The sequence below is a fragment of the Equus asinus genome, chromosome 1 (genome assembly GCF_041296235.1).
Source record: "Equus asinus isolate D_3611 breed Donkey chromosome 1, EquAss-T2T_v2, whole genome shotgun sequence".
Taxonomy (NCBI): Eukaryota; Metazoa; Chordata; class Mammalia; order Perissodactyla; family Equidae; genus Equus; species Equus asinus.
The window spans coordinates 31,070,885-31,093,534 of NC_091790.1; the positions used below are offsets into that span (position 1 = coordinate 31,070,885).

General features: G+C 46.7%; 1 protein-coding gene across 4 annotated transcripts in view; it reads right to left on the bottom strand.

Moving 5' to 3' along the window:
- Positions 1-22,650, bottom strand: part of TMEM181 (transmembrane protein 181) — a 72,716-nt gene that overhangs the window by 13,470 nt on the left and 36,596 nt on the right. For all 4 annotated transcript variants that reach the window (XM_070483649.1, XM_014846946.3, XM_070483605.1 and 1 more), the window contains 7 exons: positions 20,706-20,761; positions 18,681-18,771; positions 16,459-16,580; positions 12,688-12,798; positions 2,187-2,267; positions 897-996; positions 195-325 (listed from right to left, as the gene is read on the bottom strand). In XM_070483649.1, the coding sequence (XP_070339750.1) occupies positions 195-325; positions 897-996; positions 2,187-2,267; positions 12,688-12,798; positions 16,459-16,580; positions 18,681-18,771; positions 20,706-20,761 (692 nt within the window). The remainder of the gene's footprint in view (positions 1-194; positions 326-896; positions 997-2,186; positions 2,268-12,687; positions 12,799-16,458; positions 16,581-18,680; positions 18,772-20,705; positions 20,762-22,650) is intronic.

Here is a 22,650-nt window from a genome sequence, read left to right on the forward strand (position 1 = left end):
ATGATTAACCCCTAAGAGACCACACTGGATCACAGACACTCAAAGCCTTTCTACATAGCGTGCATTCTTCTGTTGACTCTGAGGCTGAATACAGGTTCTCAAGGCCAAGTTCATCGTAAGGATCACCACCAGAGTATGGAAGAGAGGACTGAGCCTCCGACTCCGTCCGGCAGTGCTGAGAGCTGACGGCTCACCTGGACCCGTATCCCGTGGTACACACACAGCCAGAAGAGCAGCAGGGCACACAGGAAGACAGACTGGAAGAGATCGTCCAGCATCCCTGGGAGCCAGCTGTTCACCAGAAAGGAGAGGGGGAAGAAGGGATCTGGAACACGAAAGGCAGAAAAGCCGGATGGAGGCGGGCTGCCAGCGGCCAGCAAAGGGCACCGGCCCCCGCGTGAGGGCAGAACTCACAGTCACTCTCTCCCCAGCCAGAGCCAAAGGGAAGGTGCTGAACTAAAGGCTGTTTTGTTTTTCAAAAAACCTAAAAGCCCATGAACAGATTGCTCCAGCGATCACTATGGAGCGCCGTCTGCTCCTGCCATCCGCTCCTCCCCGCGGGCCTGGGGATCCACGCGGCCGCTCTGGAGGCAAACGCTTTCTGGAGCAGGAGGGAGGAACAGACGGCAGCGTTTGCCACCTTCAGCCAAGTTCCAAGACGCGTGTGCCTGGAGCCCTTCCAGGCTCTAACTACCACAGCGACTAGTCACTCACTTATTCGTGAAGGCTGCCGGGCCCCCGCTGCATCCTGGGGCAGCATCGCTCACGCCACACCGAGGGGCGCTACCACCTGCTCCTTTGGGGTCACTGGGCTCTTGTGAGGCCAGGCCACCTCTAGGGTGCCCTCCGGGTTTAAATTTTAAAGGGGAAAGCTCCAAAATAAAAATGGCACCTACCGTTGTAAAGCAGCAGCAGAGGCAAAAGAATGGACATCCACTTCTGCTCGATCCCCCAGTCTCTCATGGAAAACTTCCGGAGGGAGTGTGCAAACAGGCACTGCAAACCAGAGTAGCCCCGTGACCGTCCTGGCTTACAGCCGGCTTAGCATCGTGTGACGTCTTCCACAACCGATGGTCTAGGTGCCAGCCAAGACCTCGGAGTTAAGCCCTTGCTGAACCGACTCCTGAGACCCTCAGTGACAACGGAGATGAGAGGGTAAATGGCCGCAAAGAGGCCACGGAGACGAAGGGCACAAGCTGCTCCCACCAGGGCAGGAGGGGACAAGGAATGTAACGGCCATCAACCCTCCACAGAAGGAAAGAGAACCCACCCCTCCCACCTCCTCCGGGGGGGCTGCTCCTTAGTAAGTTCACACGGGGGAGCCCTGGGCGTGGCCGGAGACTACAACCCTGGGCACCCTGCATATTCTAGGGGCCGTGTCCTGCCCTCCACCGCACCAGGTCCAGGTCACCACATCTGCACTTTCCTCCCACGTCCCCCGTGAGCCTGTGTCCTATACACGGTTAGTCTGTGAAGCACCAGGTGTTCCTTGGGTGGGGACTGGAGCAGAGAGTGGACCTATGTACTAAATGTCACCCTCTGCATCAGTACAGGCCAGCAGCTGATGCGGGCAGAATACTACCCTTCAGATGGCAGCAAGTCACTAAGGGAGGCACAGTGCCTCTCCCTACAATTTATCAATTTCCACTCCACCGACTGGGCCTCTGCGGGATCACATGTGCTCTAAGAGTACCCCAAAGTCATGGTGTCCCTGTGGATGCTGGACTCGGATCCCAAATGAGCCAAAAGCCTGCTCCTCCAAACCCACTCATCTGTGGCCTTACTCCTGAAAAACCCAAAGACGGGAGGTCTGGCATGACTGTCCCAACATAAAAACCTGAGGATGTGCTTTATTTGCACTCAAGGCCGCTCACACAAGGCAGAAGCCCTTCCACAGGATAAATGGCATTTGTCGTTGCACACTGATGAGAAGTGACTAAACAGCCAGTGACCGGTATCACACTCCTCGGAAGTCCTTACTGAAACATACCACATGCTTCCTTTTGCACGGAAGCATCCTAGCAGACACACACAACATTTGGTAATATCAGGGTGGCCCACTGGATGGAGCGTCTCAGAGTTCTGATAAATCTCCCACATGGTTTGCATGTAGATAACCACGATTCATAAACTAGCTTTGCCCTTGTCAGTGTCCTCACGTGGTCCGCCAGGTGAATGGTACTCACAGTGACAATGAAGGTGAGCACCACGAAGACAAACCGGAACCAAATTTCCAACTGGGAAAATGCAGGGTCATAAGTCTTCCACTAAAATGGAAAGCGGGAAAACAATTTGGAAACAAAAATGCATCTAAGAGGAAGTACACCAGATTATTAATAATAGTTATCGCTAAATGTAAGACCACACATAATTTAAAATGTTCTTTTTCCTTATATTTTCTTACATGTTCTAAAATTTTCACACTTAGTATATTTTATTTTTATATTAAAGAACACAGACTTTGAAAATCTTAATTAGCAAGAGTTGAAAACAGTTTTAAATAGGGTTCCACTAATGATGGATCTGGCACATAAATTATTCTATAATCATGATACGCCCATTTGGCTTTTAAATCTCATACAAAAAAAATTAATACCGTCAAACTCTTTATTAGAAGAAGCCATGCTTTCCACTAGAAGAAACAGATTTTTAAAAGATGCAAAAATGTGAGTAGGTAGGATGTTCTAAAAAAAAGATTAAGTGAGACATATAAATATTAATCTGAAACCAAAAAAGTACAGTACAATTACAGTTGTCAGTTCTCATGCTGCTGGGTAGTTTCATTCACATCAAGTGTATACCCAACAGCCGAGGATGCAGGCACCACATACTGACGGAGGCAGAAGGCGGCCCTTCCAACCTCGGCCACACACCCCAGGACGCTGCCCTGCACTCGGCCAAGAGCCCTATCACTTTAATGCATTGAATTAAAATCATCTGAGCCACTTAAAAAATGCACTTCAGGACGGACCGAGTTACAGACACGGGATTTACCTTACTTGCCCGAAACATTAAAAAAATACATACACACACATATGGTTTAAGATGCTGGACACGAGGCAATGATAGACAAGAATCTCTGGCTGATGGGAAAGAGGTGCACCCTCTTCTGGTTGCCCCAAGCCATGGGGGGAACCCAAGTAGAGCCCAGTGGTCTCCCTGAGACGTGAACATAACTGCCAAGTGTCCAGGGAAACAGTACACAGGCCACGATTCACAGGACAGAGCACTGAGAGCTGTACAGAGAGAGCTCTGGACACCTGCCACCGTCAACCCCTCCTGTCTTCACCTGAACGCTGACCAGAGCGTGCGTGTGAGTAAGCACCCAGGGCCGGGGGGAAATCCCTAAAAGGATCACTGGCACGCACAGAGGGCCAGCAGCAGTGCCTGCTCCCACAGCAGAGAGAAAAAATGCACCATCAAAGGGGTATTGGAGAGTGCACTCCGAATGCTTTCCCTCAGCTGGGGGAAAAAATCTGCTGTAGACCCAATGCCACTTTGGTCCCACCTAGCGAAGTTTAAAAGCAAGGCCTGGAAAGATCACTCTGTGGCCAAGCAACTACAACATCCCAGAACAAAGCTCAAGAACATTCATAAGAACACAGAATCTAACAACCAATAACACCTGGCACTGAATCAAAGATACCAGACATGTAAAAAAGCAAGAAAATATGAACCATAATGGGGGAAAAACTAATCAACTGAAACTGACCCAGACATCACAGATGATGGAACTAGCAGATAAGGAGAAGCCAGAGGAAAGAGAGAATATATGAAGTGGAGAGCTGGGAAATGACCAACAGCAGAGCAGACGTTGCAGACATCAGGGAACGTGAAGACAGCAATAGAAATGATCTAAAATGAAACGGAGGGAAAAATCAAGAGAGCATCAGGAAGCTATGACACAACGTCCAGTGGCCTAACAGACGTGTGTTTGGAGTCCTTGAATTTCTGTGGGGGAACGGGGCAGGAGGAGAGAAAGAATATTTGAAGAAATAATGGCCAAAATGTTTCCAAATTTGATGAAAACTACAAACTTGCAAATCCAAGAAGCTCAAATGAATGCTAAGCACAAGAAATATAAAGAAGAGAACAAGGCACACCATACTTGAATTGTTTAAATAAGTAAAAGAGAAAAATCTTAAAAGTGACGGTAATGGGGGTAGGAGGGGAGGAGCGTAATTACCGAAGACAAAGATGAGGATGAAAGCAGATTTCTTGTCAGAAAATGCCAGCCAGAAGACAACATTTCCAAAGTTTTGCAAATTAAAACCACAATGCAATACCAGCACACCCCTATCAGAGTGGCCAAAATTAAAAACACTGACCAACCAAGCTGTGACAAGAATGTGGAGCAACTGGAACTCTCAGACACTGCTGATGGGAATGCAAAACAATATCACCAGCTTGGAAAACAGTCCGTCAGTTTCTGAAACAGCTAAACACATCCCCAGCATATGAGCCAGCCACCCCATTCCTAGGTATTTACTCGAGAGAAATATAAGCATGTGTCTATACAAAGACGTGTACACAGATGTTCACAGCACCTTTCTCTATGACAGCCCTAAACTGGAGACAATCCAAACGTCCATCAACAGGTGAAGGGATAAACAATTTCTGCTATATCCACACAGTGGAATATTACTCAGCAACAAAAAGGAATGAATTATTGATGCGCCCAACACCATCAATCAATCTCAAAAGAATTATGCTGAGTGAAAGAACTCAAACATATTGTATGATGGCATTTATACAAAATTCTAAAAAATACAAAGGAGTCTGTAATGAAAGCAGATCAGTGGGGGCCTGGGGATGAGAAGGTACCAGGAGGAGGGGCATGAGGAAACTTTTAGGGGTGATGGGCATGCTTGTTACCTTGATTGTGGGGATGGTTTCCCAGGTATATACACATGTCAAAATGGATCAAATTTTATATTTTAAATCCATGCACCTCCCTGTATGTCAATTATACTTCAAAAAAGCTAACAAACAAAAACCAACAATGAATAATCGAAATTAATAGGAAAGTAGAGATCCTAGTGATTAAGGGCATATGAATTTTTGTTTTTCCTCCCCAAAGCCCCAGTACATGCTTGTATATTCTAGTTTTAAGTCCTTCTAGTTCTTCCATGTGAGCCGCTGCCACAGCATGGCTACTGACAGACAGGTGGTGTGGTTCTGTACCTGGGAACCCAACCCAGGTCACCGAAGCAGAGTGTGCCCAACTCTAACCACTAGGCAATCAGGGCTGCCTCAAGGGCATATGAATTTTGAAGTCAGAGACTCAGGTTCGAATGCCAGCCCTTCCATCTCCTAGTTGGGCATCTTACTTAATCTTACTAAACCTTGGATTTCTCTGCCATGAGATGGGGTTACTCTTACCTACTTTGGAGAATTACCATGACATTTAAATAAGATGATGCATATAAGAAATTTAGCACAGTGTCTGGCAAATGGCAAGAGTTCAGTAAAGAGCAGCTGCACTCATAAATCCAAAACACAATACAACTATTGTGATTATTGCTACAGTGCTTACATTTTACAATTGCATCATTTACAAATAATCAGGGTAGAGATTATGAGCACTGATTGGGGGGGGGGTATTGACGTGAACATAATACTCAAAGAGAAAAAAGTATAATACATACCTTAGTTGAAAAACCAGATTCTAAGGCATAATCAAGAAGAGAAAAAAGTGTTTCCATCAGGAAAAAACTCACAAAATATGTTTAAAGTAACACTGGAGGAAGTATGTATTTTTTTACCCTTAAGGGACTGCAACTCAAGAAAAAAAAGAACCATGGACACCCCTGAAGGAGGGGGGATTCTGCCTTAAGATTCTGTCAGAGCTGTGCAAACAAGCAACTCACCCACTTTATAAATTAGCCCTAGAAAACAATGCTTTATTCAACAAATATAGCTAAACCTAAAACATGCATTTTAGTTCTAAAATATGACCTAAAAGGAGAGAGATGCAAAAAGATGAGTTGAGAAGGAGAAGAAAGGTAATGCTACATCCTGGCTTTCAGGACCGGATCCGAGCAGGAGCTGACCTGACGCACAGTGGGCACTCAGAACCTGCCACGTGCCGTCCAGCCTCACTTTCCTCCTGTCACACCTTCCCCCGTCCTTCCTGATCCGAGGAAACCATTTCCACATCGGATGTCTCTCTGGGGGGCTGCCGCTGTTCGCAGCAGCTCAGAAGAATCAGCTTTGTGGTCCTCTGAGGCCAGACCAGCCTCACAGCTCCACCTGGCGTTCCTTTGTGCCAAGGGCTTGAAAAGTCTCTCTTTTTCCCCTGAGCAAGCCCAAGAAGGACGCACAAAGCTCAGAGAGCAGGGCCCTGGCCCCTCCACTGCAGACAGTGGCCCTCCAGTCACCGTGGATCCAGTGATGCCAGGGCCAGGAGGAGAAAGGTCACAGGGATTCTATCAAATAGCTGGCCGGTGCCTGCACCAGCACCATGATTAGGTGGCAGCCACTGTACGGACCTAATTCTACAGAATTAGGGGTTTTTGTTTTTGCACTTATTTTTAAGCATCAAAATGCATATTTTAAATTAAAAAGTAAAAGAAACTTAGAGTAAAATCCCAGGGAGCACTCCAGCTCTAGACATTTACTTTGAAATCTTAAGACCTATCAATCTGTTTACAGGCTTCTCCGTCAAGGTTCCTTGGAGTGACAAAGCCGCCTTTGTCCTTTCAGAGACTTGGCTCACCCTGCCACACCGTGAACTGACCTTTGGAACAAGTGCTCATTTCATACCCTCGATCTTTTCTCCCCAGTTAGAATCTACAGGTTTTTGGTCCAGTTCCTCCATTCAACATTTGTTGAGCACCAACTTTGGTTACATGCAAGCAAATATGTCTAATCCTGTGCAGACATGAGACGACAGAACTTAAAAAAAATAGGATCAGTAAAATTGCCTCCAGGAGCTGACGAACTTGGGGGCAGAGAACAAATATTTGATGACACTCTCAGAGAGTCCTCTGAATAGGGAAGCCACAAGAACACACACGAGTGGGAGTTTTTCAGAGTACAGGGTCCTCAGATCAGTGCCACCCCAGGCAACGCCTGGAATTAGGGCCCCACGCTCAGATTCACAGCCTGGGTTTCCAAGACTTGAAAAACATTGAAAGGTCTTACACAGAAATATTTGGAGATAAAAAGCCTAACATACGCTATTGCAATTTGTCCTATGAGACCCACGTTATCAAGTGCGATCCAGGAAGCCCGTCAGGACTTCTTAACGCACACCTGCTGCCAGTCCTCTCGGTTCACAGGGAAACCCCAAGTGTCCACTGCAGAGAAAACTGAAGGACTCTGGGACATGGGCTGTTGTTTTAATCTCAGCCCCCAGTGAAAGGTCACGGCTTAGGAAGAAACAAGAGGAAATGAGACATGAAGAGCTGGCCAGAGAGCGTCACTCAAGAATCAACTTAAAGAGCATTTAATTAGAGAGAAAAATGTCTAGATTGGCCCTGAGGACACAGGAAGCTGATGTGATGTGTACAGAAGGTGCTCATAAAGCTCAGGAGAAAATGACAGAAAAATGAAGGAAAGCAATCTGCCTGGTGTCTAAAGTCTATGCCCCATGGCAAACGCAGAGCATGGCCAATGAAACAAACTTTTTCAAAAACATAGGAGATGAGCAATATCTCATAAGTACCTACAAGCCCTGGGGGTAGTCTTGACTGGACCATGGCAATGGGATGTGGGCAAGATGCAATCCAAGGAATAAGAGTTGAGAAAAGAGGAAGAGATGGAAAGTTTGCACGTGACTTCAAAAAGATATACATGTAAGTATAAATCAATGAACCAAATGTTCATAGAATATGGGATTGAGGACCAGAGGAGAGAAGCCGAACTTCTCCAATTAAGGGGTTGTAGCATCAGCAACAACGCCAGACAGAACGTAAAGCCTGCACGCAGGCCGAGACAGGAAAAGGAGCATCAGCTACGCAGACGTCTGCTAAGCACAGACACGGTCTGCTAAAAACAGACCATCGGAACACGCTGGGCCTGTCCTAGTGACAACTCTCTCTCTCAGGAGGTTGGGGACCAAGTGGGGTAATTTTCACCCTGAACTTGATGTTCATGGACAAGGAGGAGCTGGCTAGTGGGAGAAATGGTGGAGCCCAGGGGAAGGTGACCATGTGGCCCCGAGCTCTTGCAGAAGAGCCCAGAGCACCAGCACACACGGCGAGAGAACCCAGCACTCAAACTCCAAACGCCGAAGATTTCCAAGGAAATGCTAACCAAAAGGAACAGAAACTCTCAAATTCTGTCAAAGCAGCAAGAACTGTCTAAAGAAATGTATGTGGTTACACAGCCAGCATCCCGATGAGCTCTGATTTTTAAAGTACACTATATATTTTGTTAAGTTTTTACTGAAAGATAATATACCTACAAAAAATTGTGTACGTATCCCAGGTATACAGCTCAATGAATTGTCACAAACGGAACACAATGGTGTAAACCGTATTCTGACCCCAGAAGCCCCTCCCTTGATGTGTCCTTGAGTCGCTAACCTACCCAAGACCAACACGAATCCTGACTGAACAGCACAGATTCGTTTTGCCTGTTTTTGTAATTCACATAAATGGAATCCTACACTACGTACTATTTTGTATTTCGCTTATTTCATTCAACATTATGCTTGGGAAAGTCACCCCTAATGTTGCATGTAGCTGTAATCATTCATTCTCATTGCTGCATAACATTCCACTATAGGAACAAACGACAATCGGTGTATCCATTCTACTGCCGATGGGGAGTTTACAGTTTGCAGCTATTAAGAATTGCGCTGCATGACACAAACATTTAAATGCCAGTCTTTCAGTCAATATATGTGTTGCACCAATTTACACTTTCACCAGCCGGGTGCCAGAGCTCTGGTTGTGCCACATCCCTGCCGACTTTGGCATTTTTCTGTCTCCCATTTTAGCCATTCTGGTGGGAGTGTTACAGTAACACTAAAATACTGTTACGACATATTTCATTCATTACACTTTGTTTACAAAAGGGAATGAAGGTAGCTTACAACAAAAAGCCAGATAAGATAGAAACAATTGTTTAAAGTTTTTTAAAAGGTAAAATTACAAAGAAAGAGGGTAAATAATTATGCCAAAAACCTATACCAGGATGTTAGTAATTACTACAATTCAACATACAACTTATTTCTGAAATTTCTAGCAGCTAATACCAAAAGAGAAACATAATGAGTTTATAGCTTTCATTCTTTAACAAAAGGTATGATAACAAATAGTCAAAAGAAATTCTGTTTGGAGGGTCAGAGGTCACAGAGTAACTGATACTGTCTTCAACAGCAATTTTATAAAAGCTATGGAAACACTTTGCATAAGGCTCTCTAATTTCTTACTGCATCTTTATACAAGCTGCAGACATAATATTAGATTGTAATTTTTCTGAGATAGCTCTTCGAAAACTGAGCTGCTCAGAGTGAACGGCTAGAGTGTGTCTTGGACTTGCTCTCTCAAATATCAGTTGTCTTAGGAGTTGGAGCTGTTTTTTTAAAAATAATTTTCTCGTCTGATTATAAAGGTAATAAAAGCTCATTATCAAAAATACAGGAAAAAAAGAAGAAATTAAACATTAAGCCCACCACCCAGAGATAGCCTTCCAGACAGTTTTCCATAATATAAAATTTTTGTGAACACTTTTAACTCATGCATTTTTTTAATCAGTATGTGGTTTGTGCTATCTATCCCATTTTGTGACCAGTTTATTATTTTAACAGCTACAGAGGAACTAATTTATTCATTTAACTAGAACTCTACTGCTGACACACAGATTGCTCCCAACTTCCTGCTATGAGGAACATGTTTGAACATAAACCTTTGTGTACATTTCCAATTATTTCTTTAGAATAAATTCCTAGAAGTAGAATTATTAGGTCAAAAAGAACATGTACATAGAGGTTTTGATACATTGCCAAACTGCCCCCAAACTGCCAACAACAATCAGCTTGAACCCCCATCAACCTGGAGGAGAGAACTTGCATTTCACCAACCCTACACGGTATTTTTCTTGTTGGTGTTTTTTCCTATTTGCCAGAGTGGTAGGTTTAAAAAAAAAAATTCCTTCTTGTATTCTCCAATTCTTTGGTTTACAGCACAGATGAACATCATTTCTTAAGTCTGTTGGCCATCTGAATTTCTTAACTTATGAAGAGTTATGGTGTTATTCTTCAGTTCAACCAATAAATATTTATTACAGTCCTAACTGTTGCCAGGCACTCTGCTGGATAAATATAAGAATGTACCAAAAACGTAGAAATATCTTAGGTGACATCCCTGGCAAATCCCAAGGGTCTTACGTGTTAGCTTTCCAGATGTTGAAGAGTGCCACCCAAAGGGAAACTAGCCACTGGCATAACTCGAGGTGAGCTGTTCTGATGGTGACTGCCTTGGTGAGCCCTCTGGTAAGAGCACATCACAGCAGCTGCCTTCCATTAACAATGGCGGAGTGACATGTACCAAGTTTATCTGAAATACCCATCAAATTACTTAGGAATAAGTTTAAGAGGAAATGTAAACAGATGTCAAAGATGGAAGGAGAGAACCATGATCAAAACCAATAAAACAGTGACCCAAACTATTGTAACAGAGCCGGGGTGAGGTTAAAGTCCACAGGGAAACCTGCTGAGAACTTTGATAAGTGGCTTCTAGGGGACGGTGTTCCCGATAAAGACAACGGAAAGGGCAGGTCCCTTGTTTGAGAAACGTGGCACTCTTTTCTTTCTTATTGATGCCGAAATAGCAAAGTCTAAAGCGCACATGGTAAGCGCAGGACGAGATCAAAGTGCGCCTCACCTAGGGCATGTGTCTCAGACCTCGTCTGGGTTCAAACTCTGTATCACGAACTTGAGGACACAGGCAAAACGCTGATCAGATTTACTGAGGACAGAGCACTAGGAAGTCGCTCACACAACAAAGAACAGAATCCAGATTCAAGCTCAAAAGATCCAGAGAGGCTGGAGCGAGAAGCCAAAACCACCAAGGGGAAACCCAAGAGTGAAGTGTGACGTCTGAGCAATGTGTGAGAACTGTTAGAAACCAACCCCAGAAGCAGAGAATGAAGAAGCCCAGACTTCATGGCAGTTTCGGAGAATAATCCAAGGGGTCTTTACCAGCTGGCGGAACACAAGCCGACGGGTGATGAGGCTCCAGAGGAGGCAGCTGTCTGGGCCCCAGCAACGCCTGGAGGGCCGCCTGCACCTTCCACATGGGGAGCACCCGCCCCTCGGCCAGGCTGACTGGGGCAGCCACAGGAAGGAAACCTGGAGCCAAGGGGTACAGAAGGCACAGCCCCAGGGGAGTGAAGGAAAGGGAAAGCCTCGGAGGGGAGGAGACAGCCATCTACAAGCATCTGTAGAGTGATCAGGTGGATAAAGAATAAAACTCATTTTGGGGAGTCTAGAGACAGAACATGAAGCAAAAACAGTATGTATGTAACAACAGCTGCCATTTGTTGAGCGCCGGACAATGAGCAGGCACTGTGCACGATCCCAGCTCCAGCCGACCAGAGCCTCCCAGGAGAAGGGAGGCGGCAGGCGCCACCACAGAGGTGAGTGGACGGGACGGGGCATGTGAGGCACGCAAGAGAGTGTCTATACCCCATAATGTCTTAGTGAAGGGTACCCGCTGGTGAAAATAAAAACCTGTGCACAAATGTTCTCAGCAGTATTCGCGACAGCTGAAAACTGAAACAACCTGAATGCTCATCAGCTGACGGATGGATATGCACAATGTAGTACACCCGTCCAATGAAATATGATTCAGCGAAAAAGGAAGGAAGAACCAAAACCCGCAACAGACTAGAAGAATGTAGAAAACACTATGCTCAGTGAAAGAAGCCATTCACAAAAGACAACATACTGTATGATGCCATTCATAGGAAATGTCCATAATAGACAAATCCATAGAAAGAGAAAGCAGATTAGTGGTGGCCTGGGGCGGGGGAGGGAGAAATGGGAAATGACTACTCGCAGGTTTCTTTTATGGGATGTGAATTATATCTCAATGAAGTGTTATTGTGAAAAAGGGACCCATTAGCACCTTCATTTAATAGCTTTATGAGATATTTTATGATAAGGAAATGGAAGCAACAATGTGAAACTATAAACGATGGCGCCAGGATCTGAACCCAGCTCCTCTGTCTGTCCAGTCTGAAACCCACATTCCTAGTCACTGTGCTGAGTATTCTGACTCCCGACAAGTGGAAGGAACAAGGAGGCTGATTCCAGCTGGACACAAGGCAGGAAAATCTAAGAATTAGAGCTGTGCATCTGGGGGCTCGCCACAGAAGAGTGGTGCCCACCCCTCACCAGAGGTTCTGGCAGGGCCTGAAGACCACGTGCAGGGACTGGAGAAGGGGTGCACCTGGTAACTTCTTAATCACCTTCCCCCTGAAGGCTACTCTCCCCTCTCTGTTCTCAATCTCAGCACACCACTAAACTACCAACTTCCTGCTGTTTTTTTAAGCTTCTCTTGGTCCCACATACTTAAGAAACTGCTTTTCCTACAGCTTTTAAAAACTGTACACGTCTCCCACTGTCCAAAACGACAAGACTTCAATGCTGTGATTTATTTCGATCCTTCCACAAAAGAACGGGAGCTAAACAAATGAGCCATGAAAACATGTGAGGTCAGCTGGTATACTTACTATAAAGTTCATCTCCTTGATGGGCAGGTTCAGGTGTTCAAATCCCACAGTCACTGTATACTGAGTGTAATTCAAGTAGCCAAGGTGAGCCACAATAATTTCTGCACATTTCTGCAAACACACAAGGAAGATTCGTGTCTTTAAAGCAAGCAAGACTCACCCGCCCACCAAGTGACCCACGAAGGAACACATTTCAACAACAGACGATCAGAATTGATCATCCCCAGGGAACTGCCAGAAGCCCAGAAAAATTCAGATGTCGGCCAAAAACAGTTCTTAGAAAGAACAGTTCTTAGAAAAAATGGATATTTTTAGAAACAAATAATATGCGATTTACAATCATTAGAATCTTTCTGCTTTGGATGATTCCAAATAATACGTCACCCGCATAAAAAGTTAACGATGCGATGCACACCTGACATTTCCACGAATACGGGAGGGCACGGGGGGAATGTAAGCTAAGTGGCTCACTCCTGCCACTGCTCTAATGACATTCAGAGTGAATTACATATTTTCTTTCTCTCCTATTAGCCTGTCATTCCCTAGAGAGATCACTCCCCCCCCCCCCACCCCCCTGCAATCTCTGTTAGGAGGTCAGGACTGCCTCTGGAGCAAAGGCTGGGCAAACAGCTGGTGTGATCATGCAGGTGTGTACGCTCATTTGTCTGCCCAGAGCCCCTTTCTCTTGTCCTTTAGAATCAAGAATCTGGTCTCTCTAGGTCTCCTCGATTTCAGAGTGATGAGGGAGACGAAGACACCTCCCTCCCCCGCCCCCCAACCCCGGCCCGGCACACCTCTCCCTCAGGCACCCCAGCTGGGCCAGCACTTCCCTTCAGAACTTCTCAGTATCTGCTCAAATGCACTCTCCCTGTGCCAGTAAATGTCCGGCCACTGCCCAGAAGAAACAGGTAGCTCTGCGGCTGTCCGGTGGCACTTGGGAGAAGTGTGGCTCTGAGCAGGGCAGAGTCAGTCCTACCACTGATCAAAGGCTTCCCAAGGCAGGAATGCCTGAGGCCAGGGAGGAAAACAAATCTGGGTATTACACACAAGAAGCCTTAAAAGATAGGGCGCTGGGCGGGGAGGGCGGTGCTCACCTAAGGGACAGGAAAGAAGGCAGAGAAGTGGGGAGAGTGCGCAGCAACAGGAAGGTATGAGTCAAAATCTCTCAAACCCTCTGGCCACCTGGCACTGCCGGGCCTGCACTGAAGCCCACAGCGATGGGCTCAGAGGGGACGGGAGCTGTCCACGACCACAGGCCCGGCTCGCCCACATCTGCAGCACAAGCCAGTTGCTATTTTTATCACAGCTGAGCTGCGGTTTCTCTTCCACTCTATCAGCTTCCCTCATGTGTAGTGGCCTCCTGCCCCCAGGGCATGCAAGAGTGAGGCCCTCGGTCTCAACCAAACCAAATGCTTCTTTTGACTCCAATAGTCCAGTCATAGGGTGACACGTTGAGGGGGGCAGCTAAGGCCTCGGCACGATCAGGAGGGAACAGGTTTACATGAGTAAATAGGTTTGTGCTGCAAAGAGAAGCACTTCTTCCAGGTTAAGAATCTGGATTTTTAAGGGATGTTTTAATTAACAAAAGAGCTGTATCTCAGGCTGTATATATCTTCAAGTTTAAAAAAACCACAGTGAAACCACCTGAGGATTTGGGGATCCCAAGTTCAAGCCACAGTTCTGACACTGGTCACGATGCCCCTCTGAACATCACTGAGAGAGGGGACCACAGCCTCCTCACCTGCAAGGTGCAGGCAACCTTGCTGCCTAATGGTGACAATGTGCTTTCTTTACATCAAAAAAAAAGGTAATATCAAAGGGTGGTCAGTATCTCTGTAAGACAAAAATTTACATCAGGGCGATGTCCCTTGAGGGGTTAGGGAAAGACTTGAGCAGAGAGAGAACAGAAGAGAGAAATCCCTGAAAGTGACACAGTGTCAACTGACGTAGGGCCACCAGCAGAAGAGGAGAGAAACCGCAGCGATGCGCGAAGGGCCACTGCCAAGGTGCGCAGCATGGCGGGTGCTTCCAAGAAGCACCAGTGCAGATGAGCAGCCTCTGGACACTCTGGCTCTACTCACAGCACAGGCTCCAGGGGGGCAACCAACCCGTCCCAGTCAGCCTGAGTCTTTCCCTATTCTAAAACGGAGAGTCCCGTGTCCTGGGAAACCCCCTGGTCCCAGGCAAACCAGAAAGATCAGTCACACCACCCTTCGAATAAAGTCACTGACGACCTGTGCATCACCTCTCAGTCCGAGAAACAGCAATGCCAGGGGCTGAACTACAGCTGAGGCTGGACTCCAGGCCCAGTCTGCCTGGGGATGGAGGAGAGGCTGCTGCTTGGGCAGTGGTCCTTCCAGACCCCTGCACCTGTCGTCCCTCTGGTTTATCCAGCAGCAGTCATGGAGACCTACTGTACACAGGTGTGGTGCACACAAACACTGCACGCTCTCACGTACGGTACTCAACTTGATCCTCGCCACTTTCCGCAGACAGGCAGGGGAGGCATAACCCCCACCTGAAGGACGAGGAAAAGGCATTTCAGAAACCGGCCAGCCCTGCTCACAGAGGTGATAAAGGGAGGAGGCAGAACGAGAGTCCGGTTACTCCTGGTGCTTCCCTAAGGCACTACCCAGCCAGGTCCACCTGCCGGACCCAGCAGGCCAGAGCCGCTGCTGAGCTGGGGGAGCAGACGGCACTGTGAGCACACCTCTCCGACAACCCAGGCCCCTTCAGGCTATGGTTCTGACCCTTTTCAGAATCTTCTAGAAGCCATCAACAGAGAGGGACCACAGCCAGTGGCCTGCCACTCAACAGGCATCCTTCCTTATCTGAACTCTTTCTCACCAGGATAAAGAGGCCTAGTATTTAACTATTATTAATGAGGTGGTGTGCGTGGGTATTAAGGCCACAAATGTAGGAATAAAAGAGCACGGGCTGAAATCCTGGCCCCTTCGCTCACTACCAGTGTCACCTCGGGCAGGTGTTCTGACCTCTCTCAGCCTCAGTTTCTTCCAGTTTATACAGGCTCTAACAACAGCTCCTGCTCCCTGGGCCGGCTGAGAGGACTGAATGAGATGTGGTATGGAAAGGACCCAGCGTGAAGTCTAGCAGGAAACCACTTTCTAATCCCATAACCAAATGCATGCTCTTTTCTGATGCTCCCCACGGTCCCCACGCCACCATGGAGTCCTGACACCACCTCCTCGCTGAAGCAGGGGGCTGGGTCTGAGTCTTTGGATTCTGACAGAACACAGTGCCGACACAGTCAACAGGGAGGCCTCCTTTCCCACTTTGGGCCCCCCGGTTTCCTGTCCCACAGCCACACACTGCACCCTGAGGCACATGCTCAAAAGAGGAGGCCAGTCTTCCCAAGGGGCCTGGGTCTCAGCCCCCACCAACGGATCAGAGTGTTCGTCACACGCATGCAAACAACAGCAAGCCCCAGCGATCGAGAATGACCGTGGAACAGTGGCAGAGCTTCCTGTGACAGGGGCCCATCAGCAGTCATCTGTGGACATGCCAGGCAGTAAGTTACACGAACAGGAGAACAGGTATCATGGTGTGTGTGTCATGTGTGCACGTGTGAGCGTGTACAGGTGTGTGTGCATGTACACGTGTAAGTTTATAAGCATCTGCAAGGCCATCAGTGTGTAAAGTTAAGTGAGTTTTCCATGCCATCATTGGTACAACTCAATCTGTTTACTCGAGAAAGCAAACCTGTAACAGCGCAGCATGCTGAATAATCGTGGACCACGCAAACGCACTCACCCCTGCACACGTGAGGGTCCTCGTCCGGTTGTGAACTTTGTTATGGATGAACCTCGTGGTCCCGCCGGGTGATACACCATCCACTTTGACAGTCATGGGAAAGGGCGTCTGAATAGATGTTTCTATAAAAGAAAGAAACTCAGCGTCAGGGACCACGTCAGGCATGCCACACCCACAAAGGTGTCTGCGTGGCTTTGTGCCGGCCCGGGAGGGTCTTCAACCACACCAGCCTCAGCATATTTAAGAACCTCACATTTGCCAGCAAAGCCGTGCCTTTCTACGAGGTTCTACTTCCCATTCCTCGGGTGGCCTGTGTAAAAACCCATGTTTCAGATCCATCAGTTTCATTTCACAAAAGGATAAATACTTCATGGTTAACGAAACTGTATTTTTAAATTCCCTACATAAATTTTTAATTTAACTTTATACCAAATAGACTTATTTTTTCTGATTATATGTATTTTTTCCTGATTATATGCTCATTGTTAAAAAAATTAAAGAACAAAAAATACAAAGATGGCATTAAACACTTATAATCCCACCACCTAGAAAGAGCCATAATTAATGTGTTTGTGTCTGCCCTTCCAAACCATTTTCTAGACATACAAATACAGAGTGATATCAAATTTACTTATGCTTTTAAAAATGTTATAGAAAGGAGTTAATATTTATGTAATATGCATTTTTTTCACTTAACCTACTGTGGTCATAGGGTTATCTTTTCAAATTCTTTCTTGACCAAAGTGCCTCATCGGAATCACAGAACACAGAACCCACTGTGAGAGCCTGCCTTCTCCACTGTCCCTGGGACAGTGCACACTGCCATCTTTGGAGGACAGAGCTGACTCACTGTAAACTGGGTATGCTTTCGGTTTCTCAGCCTCGCACCACTGGTATTTTGAGGCCAGATAATTCTCATTGAGGGGTCTGTCCTGCACTTTGTAGGGTGTTTAGCAGTATCGCTGGCCTCCACCCACTAGATACTGGTAGCACCCCCCCTCCCCAGTTGTGACAATCAAAATGCTACAATGTTTCTAGACATTGTCAACTGTCCTTGGGGAGCAGAACCATTGCCTTAGGGCATCAGGTCTTAGTGTTCTTCCAGAACCCCAATGAAAAGGCTGCAGCTGCAGCGCAGACACTGTGCAGCCACTGAGCTGACCAGGATGCCTGGCACTGACCAGTACTTGCTGAGCGCTGAGCAGTACTCACTGAGCACTGACCAGTACTCGCTGAGTGCTGACCAGCATTTGCCGAGGGTGGACCAGTACTCCGAGCGCTGACTGGTACTCCCTGAGGCCTGACTGGTACTCCCTGAGTGCTGACCGGTACTCCCTGAGGGCTGACTGGTCTCCCTGAGTGCTGACCGGTACTCCCTGAGGGCTGACTGGTCTCCCTGAGGGCTGACCGGTACTCAATGAGGGCTGACCAGTATTTGCTGAGCATTGACCAGTACTCCGAGTGCTGACTGGTACGCTCTGAGTGCTGACCAGTGCTCCCTGAGGCCTGACCGGTACTCCCTGAGGGTTGACCGATGCACCCTGAGTGCTGACCGGTACTCCCTGAGGTCTGACCGGTACTCCCTGAGGGCTGACCGGTGCTCCCTGAGGGCTGACCGGTACTCCCTGAGCGCTGACCGGTGCTCCCTGAGGGCTGACCGGTGCTCCCTGAGCGCTGACCACTGCTCCCTGAGGCCTGACCGGTGCTCCCTGAGGGCTGACCGGTGCTCCCTGAGGCCTGACCGGTACTCCCTGAGCGCTGACCAGTACTCCCTGAGCGCTGACCGGTACTCCCTGAGGACTGACCGGTGCTCCCTGAGGCCTGACCGGTACTCCCTAAGGCCTGACCGGTACTCCCTGAGCACTGACAGGTACTCCCTGAGCGCTGACCGGTACTCCCTGAGGGCTGACCGGTGTTCCCTGAGGCCTGACCGGTACTCCCTGAGGGCTGACCGGTACTTCCTGAGCGCTGACAGGTACTCCCTGAGCGCTGACCGGTGCTCCCTGAGGGCTGACCCGTACTCCCTGAGGGCTGCATCGTATCTTACTCCCCAGGACACTGGAGGACATTTAAGGGGCTTCCATTTGTTCCATTATAAAGAACAATGAACACTCTCGTATATCACCCTTGAGCACTGTTCAAAGATTTTTAAACCTCTTTCAACCTTTAAAATACGGTGCATGGTACAAAGAAAAATCATTCCACGATGTCAGGCTTCATACCTTTTGATTGCTCCAACTCAACAACGCACGTCAGCCAGAGCTGCTGATTATATGTAGACAGTGGATTTGAAAGTATCTGAATTGGCTTTAGCTGAGGCAAAAGAAAGAAAAGTTGAGTAATTTTCATCAAGTCTACCAAATACCTCACCTTAACATACCAAATTTACATTTAGCAAACTTGGTTTGAACATTATTGCTACGATAGAAACAACATGTAGTTTTCCCTTTGACAACATAAGTGAAATTCTGCCTTCCAGAAAAAGAAAGGACTTTCACTTCTGTCTCTCATGAAAACCTCTAAGCAGACGGCTTCTACCACCTGGACCTTGAGATAATACAGATACTTAAATACCAAGAAAAAAATCCTCTTGGAGAAAAAATTAAAAGCACATATGATGAGGGGCTGGCCCCGTGGCCAAGTGGTCAAGTTCGTGCGCTCCGCTTTGGCGGCCCAGGGTTTCACTAACTTGGATCCTGGGCGGGGACATGGCACCACTCATCAGGCCACGCTGAGGCGATGTCCCACATGCCACAACTAGAAGGACCCATAACTAAAAAATATACAACTATGTACCGGGGGGCTTTGGGGAGAAAAAGGAAAAATAAAATCTTTAAAAAAAAAAAGCACAGATGACACATTTAATAAGATAATAAAGGCCAAGAAAGGAAATATTTTCATATTTACAAGATAATGTGTCTCAAGAACCATCCTTCAGTACCAATATGCCAGACACTTCACTGTTTGGCGTCTGCTATTTTCAGCTTTAGGAAAGTCTTAACACCCCTGGCGAGAAAAATTTAGAGGGGACCATGTTGCCAATGATACTTCTGCAGGGTCTGTTGACAAAGAGAACATGGGTGTGTAACAGCAGTGGGACAACAGCAGAGAAGGTTGTTTAAGGAGCTCACCCACAGTTCCAAAGAAAAGCGTTATTTGACTGCAGAGTCTCTGAATGTAAATGGGTGGTTCTGTGCTTTAATACTCTGCAGCCTCAGTGGAACTCCTGCGACCCAAGACTTGCCTCAAAGCCACCCAGGAATGAAGGATGTCGGGACGATCTTTCAGAAGTGAGGATGATCTCTTGGAAGCAAGTCAGTTCTGTGGGATGGCTGCTATTTTCAGTGTCAAAAAAAGACTTACATCCTGAGAGACAGAAATTTTTAAAAACCGAAGTACGGTCAGGAAAGCTGATGGTCGCACCTCTTCAAATCAGAGCCTCAGTGCGAGAGTTGAAGAAAATAAATAAATGCAAAGTTTTCTCCCTTTGCCTTTTTGAAAACAGGGAGTAGGGGAAGAAACTCGCAGAGAGCTAAGAGAATGGAGACGAGGACAAGATATTTGGGGCCAAAGAATCAGATTTAAACCGCACATGTTGTGCATTCATGAGAATGTAGGACAATTGTGTCCAGTTTATAGATAAAGACATTATGTCTGATGCACAGCAAAATAAAAGGGTTTCATTGTTTGGGCTCTCACAAGTTAGTATTTACTAAAGAATACCAAAATGCCTCTGATTGGAAGGATCTTTTTTTCTCTAAAGATGGTGAAGAATCAAGGCACATTAAAAAAAAAGAAAAGAAAAGAGCATTTTTCATTTAAACCTTGTTCGTGCAAGTAATACCAAACAATGATTAGAAAGAACTGTTTCTGTTAGAAACCTGACATGGAGACCACGTGTCCACTTGGGCAAATAGAACAAGAAGGGTTAGATACCTAAGCGACTGCTGTTAGAACTTAGAATCTAATAAGACTTGCAGACGTGAGGAATCAGGACGAAATAACCACCGTGTGGAAACGAATTGCCGCTTCCTAAGAGCTACACCCACCATCCCTTCTCAGAACCGAGGTATTTATTACAGCAGAGAAGGCCATTTTAGCAACAAGAACCCAGAGGCCCAGGGCTGACAGTGGAGTTAGAAATGTACGTTGCCTGAAGTCCACCTCAAGACCCTCTGAGCGGGACCATTTCTTAGTGACTGGAAAGTTTATGATCCCCACCAGCCGCCACTTAGACCCAGTCTTACCGTTTTGCTGTTACTTAGTGAAAAATTAGCTGCAGAGGTCTGGATCACTTTGGGCCCTAAAGTGTAACAGAGAAGGAAAAAAGCAGGTTTTATCTATATTGATAATGAATTCATTCATTTTTTTTTCAAATGCCAAGAAAGACTCATACATTTAATGGAGGTGGTCTTATTTTCCTTGTCTGTCTTTAGAAGTTTTATGTATTTCAGTAAAACATATAAACGTACACAGACACACAATATCCATTCTACTGACTTCCCAACGGAGGGGAGCCCACTATGACTAACACACAATGCACACGATTTCCACGGGGTCTGTGTGTGCAGAAACCTCTCCTCTGCTCTTGGCAAGGGCTCCCTCTGCAGGGCACGGATCCAAGAAAACACTGATGATGCAGACATTGTCTATATATACTGGAAAGTATAAAGATTTCTGCTACAAAATTAAGACACATCTATTCATCCAATTAACCCAATCTTCCAAAAATATTTATTAAGTAGGGGAGAGAAAGAAGCATAATACATACTAACATATACTCAAGGCTTTTCCTGAAATAACAGATATACAGTCTTCATAGATTCTCACAGCATAATTCTTACAAGAAGTAGTCAAAGGAAATACTGTGACTCTGATTTTAATCTACCGTGCAGCAGGACTTGTCCTAAAACCTATCGCTCCCAGCTCGTGACGTCAGTCGTCTGGGCTGCCTCAGGGACCTGGCGCAGCCTGCCACCAACGATCCTCTGTTTAAGGAGGAGACACACGAGGATGCTCGCCAGCCAAGGTGGTAACACGGCTCGGGCTGCGTTCGTGAATGCTGAGAGGGGGATGTCTCCAAGTCGGAAGGAGATTCGTGCCCACAGGGAGGCTTATTATAAACAGAGTCACAATCTCAGTGCTCTCTTATCCCAGGGAGCAAGGCAGTCTGGTTTCTCAGAAAGAATTAAGAACTGGGAGCCAGAAAAATCTACACTCCAGTCTCGGCTGACTTGGCTTTCTGGATCTCAATTTTCTCATTTGCAAAATGAGGATGATGAACCCAGTGGTCCCTAAGGAACTCTTAACTCTGAGATCCTAATATTCTTACAGTGAGCGGGAGCCAAGGATACATGAGGGTGATCTCGTGTGTCAGCTTGCCTGGGCCCAGATGCCTAGATACCTGGTTGACCGGTATTCTGGGCATGTCTGTGAGGGGGGACGAGCTCACCATCTCAATCAGCAGACGAAGTAAACAGTGGGTCAGTCTCATCCAAATCATCGGAGGCCTGACCAGAGCAAACGAGGCTGAGTGAGGGAGGATTTGTGCCCGGTGCCTGGGCTCCCTCTCTGTCTTCAAACTGGGACATCAGTCTTTGCCTGTTTTCAGACTTAACTGGACCTAACACCATCAGCTCTGTGTCTCCAGGCTGCCAAATGCAGAGCACAGGACTTCTCAGCCTCTGTCATCGCATGAGCCAGTTCCTCATAATAAATAAACCTCTCTCTCTCTAAATAGAGAGAGATCGATAGATAAACAGAGATATAGCTAGGTATCTCCTGTTGGTTCAGTTCCTCTGGAGACCCCTGACTAACACAGATTCTGGCACCAAGTGTGGTTCTAGAGGAACAGAATGTTAAGGATGAGTTTTCTGAATTGGTTCTGGGGTTTCTGGAATTGTCTCTCTAATCTGATTAGATTTAAAGAAGCTAATGACTCTTATGTCCTGTAGTAAGGAGAGTACTGACAGGCCCTGAAAATATGCAAAACATCTCCACTGGATGCTCCTTACCAACCACTTATCAGAAGCAAGGTGCTAAGTGACTCTGTTTATGATACTTTAGAACACTTTTGGGAAACTAACGAATATAATGAGGTTGGCTGGTTACTCCTAAAGTCACTGACAAAGCGGTGAAAGAAAAGGATGAGCTCAGGAATTTGAATTTCCAGCTCAGGCGCCCAGAAATGGC